Source organism: Egretta garzetta, unplaced genomic scaffold (genome assembly GCF_000687185.1).
Source record: "Egretta garzetta isolate BGI_Z169 unplaced genomic scaffold, ASM68718v1 scaffold56, whole genome shotgun sequence".
Lineage (NCBI taxonomy): Eukaryota > Metazoa > Chordata > Aves > Pelecaniformes > Ardeidae > Egretta > Egretta garzetta.
Genome location: NW_009260182.1, coordinates 8,285,380 through 8,297,204, shown reverse-complemented (window position 1 = coordinate 8,297,204; position 11,825 = coordinate 8,285,380). Strand labels below are relative to the sequence as shown.

The 11,825-nt window shown below is 50.5% G+C and overlaps 1 protein-coding gene across 1 annotated transcript in view; it reads left to right on the top strand.

Moving 5' to 3' along the window:
• Window positions 1-1,901: 1,901 nt before the first annotated feature.
• Window positions 1,902-11,825, top strand: part of SCD (stearoyl-CoA desaturase) — an 18,725-nt gene continuing 8,801 nt past the window's right edge. Inside the window, exons 1-3 of the mRNA XM_009642034.2 lie at window positions 1,902-1,910; window positions 3,712-3,997; window positions 11,472-11,602. Coding sequence (XP_009640329.2) covers window positions 1,902-1,910; window positions 3,712-3,997; window positions 11,472-11,602 — 426 coding nt within the window. The remainder of the gene's footprint in view (window positions 1,911-3,711; window positions 3,998-11,471; window positions 11,603-11,825) is intronic.

The following is an 11,825-nucleotide window of genomic DNA, read 5'->3' as shown; positions in this document are numbered from 1 at the left end:
CGGTAGCACGCACACGTATGCACACGTATGTGTGTGTCTGTGTCCTCTCCGTGCCACTTCTCAGTCGTGAGGCGGAATCATGCGGTGCTTACTTACTTAAGACATCACCCGAGCCTCACGGGGAGACCGTGCATGAAGCGGGGGTCGCCGCCGCTGGGGTTATCTCACCGCGGAGCCTGTGCCCTCGGACAGACCGAGCATAAAATACAGCTTCATCTTAAAAACGTCCCTCTAAGCGTGCTGGTGAGGGCTGTTCGGGAAGGTCTTTTGTGCCAAGAGATCGTGGGGGTTTTTTGGTAGTGCTCAGACTGTGATTTTTAAAATTTTCTGAATTTCTTTTTTATAAAAAAGGGCTTTCACTTACAGCATTTTTAAGGTAAATGTTGCAGCAGGGAGCGTCTCTAGGACAGACGCAAGGTGAAAGCGGCCAGCTGCCCAGATGAAATGAATGACTGTGTCTGCATTGCCTGAGCTAAGCAAACATACAATGGGGAGACTGCCCATTTTTGGCATAAAAAGGTCTGAATAACAACCCCGGCACCAGGAAGATACGTAGAGCTGTTGGATCTTTCGAGATTTTATTTTCTATTTTTGCTGTGCTCTCGCCTTCTCATCCTTCCCCCCTTTTGCCTGTGCTGAGGAGCAGAGGTAAATCACAGCCCTGCTCTCTTGCCTGTCGCCAAGGTGCGGGGTCTCCCCCGGTCCTTTTGTGCAGGTGCCGTGACCTTCCAGGGATGCTGTGATGTAAAGAACTTTACTCCTCTCCCCACCTGAGATGGATGCCAAAGGGCAGTGTGCGCAGACCACGTTTCATGGTCTTGGCATGTATTTTGGGGCATATCCTGGAGGCTGGAAAGAATCCTGTCCCTGGGTCACGCTGGGCATATTCAAATATACTGGACCTGAGATTGAGTGCCCTGGGGCCCCTAGGCTGAACCCGTCGCGGGAGCCTTTGAGCTGCAGTTGGTTGTATAAGCTGGCTGGGTGCCAGGATCACCTATGGCGTGTTCAGTGCTGGTAGGGTATGGGGGGGTGGGGGTGGAGATGGGGGAACACATCTGTTCTGCAGATGAGAGCTGCAAAGTCATTCAGAAATGAGGGAGAGCTCATGAAAATGATTTAGCTGGCTTCCTCCCCCTCTCAGCTCTACATCCCACATCAATCCCCATCCCGTTTTCCTCGGTAGGAGCTGCAGGAGCCACTATGGCCATAAGGGGGTAAAAATCCTTTCTTTCCTTCTCGTTTCCCTGGTCTCCAGCTAAATAGCTGCCCACTCTCTCCCTCCCTCTTCCTCCCCTGCTCTCCCCACCGTGTCTGTAACGGTGGAGCTGTGTTTCACAACTGTTTCATAGCCCTTTTGGTATAAGGTTAGTTTACATGTGATAAATGACCGGCTTGATTATATCAGTGTAATTCCAGCAGCATAGGTATGCTGGTAAAATTCCTCATGTCGCTACTACAACTCTGGAAGAAGAGGGGTTTTTTTTCCTCTCTGCTGTTTCCTTTGCGCTCTCCCTCCTCCTCCTCTGCCCCTGTGTAACTTTGACAGTGACATAAGCTATCGTGGAGGAGAAAAATGCAACTCCAACCCCACATTCTTACTCTAGAAGCAGCATGTCCATATGGGGAGTGTTACCCGTCTAATTATACCAGCAGATCTCTGTTGGGAATTTTTCCTGCATAGACAAGTCTTAGGTCTTTTTGGTAGATTGTCTTCCAGCCAAGGAAGAAAATTGTGCCTTCCTGCCAAAACGCCAGATGAGAATATCTGACACTTTGGAATGGGCAAGACTTTTCCTTGCCTAAACTCTGGATTAGAAGACGTTTCTCATGGATCTTTTTTTTTTTTGGGGGGGGGGGGGGGGGGGGGAGGCAGGACCTGATTCCTCCCTGCCCCCAAAATGGTGCAGGTGGGCCAGCACTTCAGGATAACTTTTTCTTTTTTTTTTTTTTTTGGGGGGGGGGGGGGGGGGAAGGGATTGCCGCTGAATTCTCCAGCAGCTCAGAGTATCCTACCCTCAAAACATTAATTAGGAAAGCAGGCAGAGAGAGCCTTTAGCTGGGATGCAGAGGAGCCTGTCCCAAGCTCAGCAGCTGCCGGGGTTCAGTGAAAGCAGCAGGATATTTTGTGTCCAGGTTTTTTCCTTTCTAAACTTTGATTCCAGAAGGAAAAAGTTGGAGGGCTCCCTCTGCGGAGATCACTTTACTTCCCAAATGTGGGGAATCTGTCATCTTTGGCAGCTCCTCCCCATAGGAAGGTATGTCTGTAACCCTCTAGTTTCTACCCTTGGGAAAGGGAGGAGTTGGGGTGGCCACGTAAGCTGCCTGGCCTGATTCTGATGCCTCCCTCAGGAAACTAGGCCATGGCAGGACGGTGGTCTTTTACGAATCCGGGTGCCTGCGTGGGAATCTGCTGTTAATTCAGGAGAGATTTATACTGTTGGGATTCAAGGAGCTTTCCCAGCTTGGCCACACTCCCTCCCACGGTCCTGGCTCTCCCGTTCCTGCCGGCTGACCTTCAGTGCTGCTTTGCACGTGGAGGCAGCGGCGCGGGCGGCGGAGCGATGTGTCCTTCGGGCAGGTTCCCAGGAGGCGAGGGGATGGGGGCTGCGCGCCCTCCCACGTGCTTGGCACCCCCGGGGTCGAGCCCAGTCGGGTGCTCAGGCTTGGGCCTGACAAAGGGCTGTGCGCACCAGCGAGTACGCGGCTGTCATGATGGAGATGGAAACTGGTGATTCAGGGTTCAGTGACCTGTCTCATTAGGGTCAGTCCTGCCTGCTCCTTTCGTCATGCATGCCTGATCGGGCAGGCTGTCACTCAGCCAGGGCAAACAAGCGTGTGCAGAGGGAATGTTGTGTCACGGTTGCAGAAGGGAGCCGGGAGCCAGGCTGAGCCAACTCGCTGCTTAAAACTTCCTCTCTGCCTGCTGGTGGCCTTGGCTCAGCGGATTGTCTTCCCGTGCCTCAGTTTGCCTGTGGGTGGAAGGCATGAGAGAGGCTTAACAACAGCCGTGGGATAGGGTGTCTAACTGGGAAGCACACCACTTGGCTGTTTCCGTCTGCTGATGTCCAAGCGTGTTGGTCTTGCCATGTCCCAGCTTGGGAGGTGAAGCAGGGGTAGGTAAGGAGGCACCCCGGAGGAATCCCCCTGCGGATCCTCCTGGTGTTCCTCCAGTCATCCCTAGTGGGGTTACACAAAGAGGCAGGATGTCAGGAGAAGCCCAATGATTTATAATAAAACTGTGTTTCAGACCGTAATTTGCTCCCACCCCTTTGTTCATTCATACGATTTCCTTTATTGTTGTCTGCTTGTGCACAGGCCTAGACCACAAGCCCACCTAAAAACGCCTACTAATAAAACTGAAGGAAAATGAAAATCCTTGCAGCCTGCAAATGATCTCACCAATGCCACTAGTGGGAAAAAGACTGGCTTTCAAGTCTTTTACTTTACTTTTTTCACCTTGTTCACCATTCACTTCCTCTCCTCAGAAAGATCAGGACCCTCCCTCTCAGGCCATGACTCTGTGGGGCAATTCTTGGTGCCAAGGGCTCAGCTGAAAGAAGTTTTCCTGCCAGGGGAACTGCAGGCTGCAAGTGTCGGTACTGCCAGCCTAGCTGTTTGTGTTTCAATTCCCTGCATTGGTAACCACCACATTCTTTTTTGTTTTTCCCTTTTTCCTTTCTTGAAAATGTCCATTGCCGCCTCTCCAAGGAGTTCTCCTCCGCTTCCAGCACCACCACTGTTGGCACCATCACCTCCCGGGTGACCAGGAATGGGGATGCCGTCATGGAGAAGGACTTACTCAATCACGAGGACTTGGCAGGAGACCGGGGCATGGTAGATGATCTCTTTGATGAGACCTACCGGGAGAAGGAGGGCCCCAAGCCCCCCTTGAGATACGTCTGGAGGAATATCATCCTCATGAGCCTGCTGCATCTAGGGGCCATAGTCGGGTTGGTGCTGATACCTTCTGCAAAGATCCAGACGTTGGCATGGGGTAAGTGCGTTCCTCCGCTTGTTTCTTGGCATCTGCAAACCTGTTTGTTGGGTGGTATTTTTTTTGCTCCAGGCCCACAGACTCGGGGAGGAGAAAGAAGGAAATGGAGGTCTACTGTTAGAAGAAGCTACTCAGCCAACTTCATAGCAAGCTGTGGGAGGGCTTGCTAGTGTCTCTTGTAAGGTCATGCACAAGAGGGAAGGATTTGGCAGGGGACTGCTTGACTGCTTAAAGAGCAAACTTAATTCACAGGCATTCGGCTTGGAAGTAGCCCACAACTGAACGTGCAGCTGCTTCTGGGGTGAAGTACAGAAAATGTTTGGTGGAGTATTGTGATGCTCCCAGGAAGTTAGGAAGAAAGGTGCTAGCAAGAGCACTTTAAGGTGTGGCTGGGGAGGCAAGGTACAGGGCATTATTTAGCATGAGGCTGCTGTCCAAAGACAAGAACCATTCCTGTACTTAGCAAAGGAGGATAAATCCTGCAGAGCCTCCGTGTGTGTGAGAGGAAAGAGGTAAAATACAGCTGTGCTGAAGATAAAAGTCAAAGAGTTAAGTCTGAAGCTCAGGTCTTTTATCGTTCTTACAAAAGCACAGATTAGCCCCCATCATCCCGGAACTGAGCCTGACAACTTTCAAAAAATAAATAAGCATCTCTCCAGGCAGCAAATTCCAATGGAAAGCACAACCCAGCAGAAGGTAGCTAAGCGAAGCTCCCCTTTCTCAGAGACCTTGCCCTGGGTAGGAACCAAACTTCTCCTTTGACTGCTTGAAAGGCAGCTGGGCCCAGGGCCCAGGCTGCAGGGGAGCCTTGCTTTCCACAAGCCTTTGTGCGGACCCCTGAGGAGTCAAGAAGCCAAACGGCTCCCAGTGGGGAGATTGAGAGATTGCATCCAGCCCCTGCCTTCCTGTGAAACAGAGCATCCTGAAACGAAAGCGACAGTTTAATTTGAGACCTGCTGGTGTGGCTTTTGGTTTCAGTTGGTGCTCCTGCAAAGTGCTCAGCCGGCAGCAGGGTCCTGGCCAGCCCAAACAGGCCCTGGAGAGACCCACCTGGTCTGTCACATTCTCAGAGTCTGGCCTCCTAATGGCTGTGAGCAACAACCATCACAGCTGGACTGGGAAGGAGATGGCTCCCTGGATGGCCAGACTGACTCTTCCCCTCCTGGACCACCTCAGCTTCTCACAGGCAGAGGCCTGGGGGATGAGCATCACTGGAGGCCACAGGACTTGGTCAGAGGCTGGCTATAACCTCTGCAAAAGCAGAGGCACCGTCGTGTTCCCTGCACAGCCAGCGTGGCCTTTCAGGGGGCCGTTATGAAAGAGCTTGCTGGGCCTTTCCCTTGTGAAAACCTGACGGGCTGTGCTTTTCCCCGGGGTGGCAGGGCCGGGCAGAACATGCAGCCTCAGCACGACCTTGGAGGAGCGTTTCAGGGCTCTCGGTCCTGCTCTGTGTGTCCCATCCTGGGGCTCTCAGCTGGAGGCTCGGCAGGGGCTGCTGGCTTCCCTCACACGCTGAACTGACAGCCTGGGTCCTCCAGCCCCAGCCAAATAGCCTCAGTGCACTGGGGCAAGGAGGAGGGAAAAGGTAAGTTGGGTTTGCCGGTTTCATTTCAATCTGCTGAGATGCACTGTGGTTTCCAAATCCATCCAACCCTTCTCCCTTCAGCTCCCCCGAGATACTTAAGTGGGCTCGAGCATCTTGATCCAGAAGGTTAATACTGCTTTGCATTCTGCAAAGCCCCACCTTACCCCAAATGGTCTCTTTGCAACCGCGTGCCTGTTCAGGATGTCTGTATGGCATCCCATGGCATTTCACGGGAATCTGCCTTGCTTTTTACTTGATGCCAGTCCTGCCTGCTCCCCTCCCTCAGTCAGCTCTGATGTGCTCAGTTGCTCTCCTGCCACTGTGAGGCACTGCAAGATTCCTCCGTGGCTTCTGGAGTGACGGACACTCTGGGAATGGGAGAAGGACACGGAGTCTGGGGGAATTGCATTGTTTTGGACTGGCTGAAGATCCATCCTGCCTTACCAAAGCTGGAGTAGTTCCACAGAGCTCCCTGTCCTGCATCCCTTGCACTTCTTCTGGGAAAGGACCACCCTTCCCTGCACCCTGCAGGCAAGTCAGAGCTTTCCCCTACATTCCATTCTTCTCCAGTGCTGACCGGAGCTGGGATGCTCTGATCCTCCACAGGTCTGGCTTCTCAGCAAGGCTCCTTGCTCCTTCTTGCATTGCCCTGTTCTCAGTTCATACCTTTCTCATCTCAGCGACTTGCTGTTACTTTCCCAGCACCCCCTTGTAGCAAAGAGTGGACTACGGTTCCCATTTTACACACAAGGATAGAGCAGCAGAGACTTACGTCTCTTACTATTGCTCCCGGCAATACACCATGGCAGAGCAGCTCTCCCAGTGGTAGTTCTGGAGCTGCTGGAGGTTTTGCTCATTTCTTTGTTTGTTTTTCAGATCATTCCTTCCTTAGGCTATGTACATATAATATAAAATTGATATGGCCCCAGATGTCCTCTGCTGTGATGCTACAGGCAGCTGTGGTGCCTGGTAGCTGATCTACCTTCTGTATTTTATTATAAGGAGCAATCGCCTGCTTATACCCTCTTCATCCAGGCCACTGTCTCCTTGATGTTCCTGTTCCTCTGAAACCAGTTATATTGGTGACTGTGTCCTCTTTTGTTTTCATTCCTCTGTGTGCTAATTCCCCTTTGTCTCTCAAGCTCTCCAGCCCTGCCTTCATCATTGTTTGCTGTTCTGCATTGCTGTGTGCATTGTATCCCCTGATCTCTTTCTGGTACAGAGCTTCCCAGAACGAGCTGGGGTTGTTGATCAGGTGAGAGTTTGCCATAACGAGAGCTCTCCAAGCCCTTCCAGCACTAAGGCTTTCTAGCCAGCTCCCCTTTTATTTACTGTCTTCTCCACTGCGCTGACAAAGTCTTGCGCAGTCTTTTTAGGGATCGTGGGCAGATTTCACTGCACTTGCCAAACGGCATAGAGATTGAGTCTGGAAGACCAGGATGCAACGGTGATTGACAGTTTCTTCTCCAGCTGCTCTGAGCCGCCCCAAAAACGTGATTTGCAGGTTGTCTTCCTGGCCCTTGGGTGCAGCAGACTGATGATGTTTGTATTAACCCCTGTTGGCCTGGCCAGCAATGTCTACAAAACAGTGATGGTTCCTCTCGACGTGGTGCTCTGACAATATGCTAGCTCACTGCAGTGCCAGCAATGTGGGTTGTTACCATTTTTTGCTGCTGCTGCTTTGCATGAAGTTCAATCTTGCTGGGTAATTTAGGCAACTCTGACAGCCTGGAAATCTCAGCCAGTACTACCCCCAGGGATGTGTCCAGCAAAATGTTTACAGAAGCTTTTTTGTTACTTTCGCATCATGACTACTGCTGGCAACACCTCCCCACTTAGTGTCCTCTCCGGGCTTAACTAGCAGCTGGTGTGCTTCTCCTCTGAGCGTGGAGCGGAACTTCTGATTTTGCCAGATGGGGAAGTAAGGTTTTAGCAACAGTAGCTCCTATTGCTCCTCCTGAACACTGTTCCCTTTGTGCAGCCTGCACACGTTTCCTTGCTCTTGGTATCTTTCTCCTGAGAGTAGCATGACTCTCCTGGCGAGCAGGGGCTGGGAGGCAAGGAGGGAGCAGTCTCAAGATGTAGTTTTCCCTGGCACCGAGTGGAAGCTCAAGGACACCTGCTGGAGCAGGGACACCTCTTCATGTAAACATCCTTGGTGTTGACTGCAGGTGACAATGCCTTTGGCACATTCCTAGCTTCCCATCATGACTTGAGATCTGAATCTGGGCCCTGAAGAGGCAAAGGCTAGTGAGTCATATAGACATGACTGAATCTGGAATGCTTTGCATTTAATTTTTGGAGCACTGAGTGCATATTACTGCCAGTGGTCATAATTCTTTGTGTTCCAGTTGAATGGGTCATTGGGAATATCACCTGTGAGTTGACAATCTTTTGGATCTTGGATACTTCAAAGCACGGTGTGGAAGATGACTTTGAAACCTCGGCTGACAGAGTCCCTAAGCCCTTCAGTTTGAGGCAGCTTTGCAAGGCACCTGTGAAAATCTGTGCTACTTTATTTCACCTTCTCTATTCTCTTTCCAATTTCATTCCTAGTGGATGGTCTCGGAGGAGATTTTCTTGTTCCTTCCCTGAGATGCTCATTCCCTGGCTATGCAATGATCATCATTGTACCTGTTTGCAGGATGAACCCTCTGAATCATTAGGGTGCTGGATTCTTCTGTTTTCCACCAGGCCTTTCAACCTTACTGTCCATATCCTGTCATTGTCACAACAACTTGTATGTATAGCTGATGGAGCTAATAGCCCCCAAGTAGGGTTTGGGTTTCTGCGGGGTTGGATGCCGTGTATGCATAGACTGAGAATCGGCTCCTTTCCCACAGAAAGTGTCTGCTCCTTAGGTAAACTATGTCTGCTGCATATGGCAAGGCAGCATGGGATTATAATTAGAGAGTCAGTCATGTCCATTGTAGTGACCTGGACACAGGTCCAAGAGAAATCAACACGAGCTGCTGAGGTTCATGGGCTTTGGATGAAGGCCGTGACTCTTCTATACCCCACCCAAAAGCAGTGGGTACTCTTCCAAATTTTTAACAAAAGCTTTCAGTCAAGGCTACCCAAAAGTGCTGGGTTGTCTGGTTTCTGGGTCTGTCAGTGTCCCCACCATGTCTCTTTTGTGATTCCTTGTGCTTGCTGATACGTCTTCATTGCTGATGTCATCTTTTCCCAAGGGGGAAATTTGTCCATGAGCAAATTCTGAGAATTGCCTGTATAAAAGAGATACAGATGAGCTTCCTTCCTGCAAAGCTTAAATACCAAGTCCTCAGCCAGAATCAGCCTCCTGGAGGCCTCTTTTACCAAAAAATTCTGAGTCAGCATGTGAGGCTTCACTAGAGAAGAAAGCCTGAACTCAGGGCTATAAAGAGGGCCTGTACTCTAAATGCCCAACCTGGCATTTACTTTCTAGTGCCACTGAAAATCATGAAAGATTGCAAAGTTCATCTTGTGCCCAGTGCACTGTTAACTCATGCCTACTTGCCCCACAGTGGAGAGCTGGCCTCTTTCCCCAGCAGTTTGCCCCCTACATCCATTGCAAGCTGATGTTGTTTTCCACAGATGCCCCGTCTGGTGTTTCTGATAGTCTGTATAGGTTGGTGGTTAAATCCAGACTCCTGGATGCTGCTCTCAGCTCTGCCATAAACTACTTGTCAAATCTTGGACATCTAATTCAGCTACTGAGGTGTGCACTGTAGGTGTAAAGTTGCCCAGCGGTTTTATGAAATGCTGTGTGCAGGGTATAGCAGCTTATGTCGAAGGGAGAGTGGTGGTGAGTCACCCTTCTGCCATTGGTAGGAAGCCTCTGAAGCATCCAGGAGCGGGTTTTGTTGTTATTGCTGTGTCTGAGGGCAGAGAGGTTCTGCAAATAGGTCACATGCTAGGTAGTTTTTCAAGGTTTGCTCTTCTGTATGAATCTGTGGGGACAGTGACTGATTTAAAATGAGTCTTAAAATATAAACCGATGGGGAACTGGTCATGAACTGGTTCATAACTTTCAGGTCAGCATCATGGGGCTGGGTGAGACCTTCAAGGTGTCCAGCATAAGTACTTTCCTGTCAGTAAGGCCAAAGGGAGACCTGAACCAAACACCCTGCTCCAGCATTAGTCCTTTCTTCCCTTCCAGGTTTGGCCAGCTTTGTGAGCTTTGCTCAGCTCCATCGTCTCTTGCAAAGGCTGGATCCAGCTGCGCTTGCATGCATTTTCATCCCTTTTTGTGCCCTATAAATCAGCTATGACCAGTGGCTGCTTGGCTCCTCCAAGAGACTGCAGAGGTCCTGGGAGACACAAGGCAGAAGTGTGCTGGTCCAAGGCTTGCACTGCATTTGGCAGCAGGCGGGGAAGCCAAGGGAGAAGATGAAGGTGGGAAGTCATGGTCAGATCAGCAGACAGGGAAGGTCGCTATTACACAGCAGGATGGGAGTGAGGAGGGTTCATGCAAGTTTAAGGGGCCAGAAGAGGATGTTAAATCAGCCGAGACTGGCTTTTAGCGGATAAGAGATTAGTTTTGGAATGTAGAAAAACAAAAAGGAGGTGACAGAAGGAAGAGGGAGCAGGAAGTGATAAGAAATAAAGCCTGGATTATTTTGAATGAAACAACAGGGTGACAGGGCCTTGCCTGTGTCTCAGACCTCTGATTCCAGACAAGTTTCTGGCAGAGTATCTATTTTCTGGGTTCAAGATAAGCTTGATGAGAGCCATTTGGCTGAACTGAATGGTATTGTCAAGCATACCAGCAATTCCTATCCACAGGTTTACGTGTAAGAATAGTCTGGAGAAGAGGAGGCTGAGGGGAGACCTTATCACCTTCTACAACTCCCTGAAAGGAGGGTGTAGCGAGGTGGGGGTCAGCCTCTTCTCCCTGGTAATGGGCAATAGGATGAGGGGAAATGGTCTGAAGTTGTGCCAGGGCAGGTTTAGGTTGGACATTAGGAAAAATTTTTTCAATGAAAGGGTTGTCAAGCATTGGAACTGGCTGCCCAGGGAAGTGGTCGAGTCCCCATCCCTGGAGGTATTTAAAAGACAGGTAGACGAGGTGCTTAGGGTCATGGTTTAGCGGTGGGATGGAAGTGTTAGGTTAACGGTTGGACTTGATGATCTTAAAGGTATTTTCCAACCAAAATGATTCTATGATTCCAATAAGGAGCTGTTTTCATGATTGAACCAATTGGCTGAAATCTGCAAATTTATACCAAGGTTTTCCCTGGGAAACTGTGAAGGTGTCCCTTCCCCCAGGGGACTGAAGGTGGATCAGTTGACCTGTGCACAGATGCGCACCCTTCCCTCTCGGTGTCTGAGCTTACAGATCTTTTTCTAGCAAGCTTCTGCTCAGAAAGGGAGCAGAAGAGAAGCCTAACTCTAGGCTTGAGCTGTCGCCCTGAAGAACTGTAAGATCATCTACTACCTCTGGGTGAAAAGAATGCAGAAGAGATTTAGTGAGGAGTGGTGAGATAGGAAAGCAAGACCCTTGGTTATTTGGGATGGGAGGAAAGGGGGAAGCTGTTCCCTGGTGGACTGCAGAGCTGTTACCACAGGGCTACGTGGAAGCAGTTGCTTTATACAATTTTGACGATCCTGCGCCATGACAGATGGCACCATGCTGAAGAACCAATCCTTGTGACAAGCCTTGTAAGGGGGAGCCCCCTCCCTTGTCAGAGATGAAGAGCTGAAGTGATTTGCCCCACATTGCTCAGGAAGCCTGTGGTAGCTTGGGCACTCTCACGTTGATTTTTATTGCCCCAATCTCTGCTCTCCATAGGTTCCTCTCTTGCTTACACACCTCTGGGGGAAGGCCTGCCTTTGTGTTGCTCTGCCCAAAACTTTGCTGCAGGCTGACTTGCTCTAACTGCTCCAACACTTTCTTTTCCTCTCCAGCTGTTCTGTGTTTCCTGGTGAGTGCTCTGGGAATAACAGCTGGATCTCACCGCCTCTGGAGCCATCGGTCCTACAAAGCCACGCTGCCCCTGCGGATCTTCTTGACTATTGCAAACTCCGTGGCCTTCCAGGTAAGCACCTCCTCAATGTGCTCCCCTGAATCCCTGTCTCAGATACGGGGCACAAGCTGATGGAAGGGTTCCTCTCTCCTACTACCTCTTGTTAGGAAACAACCTGCCTTTCCCCTCTAACTCTGCAGTGCTAGAGTCCCTCTCATTGTCTTCACCTTGTCTCTGAGACGAACCAGGTGGGGAGAGGACTGTTGGCCAAGACCAGCGGTAGGAAGGCTCTCCA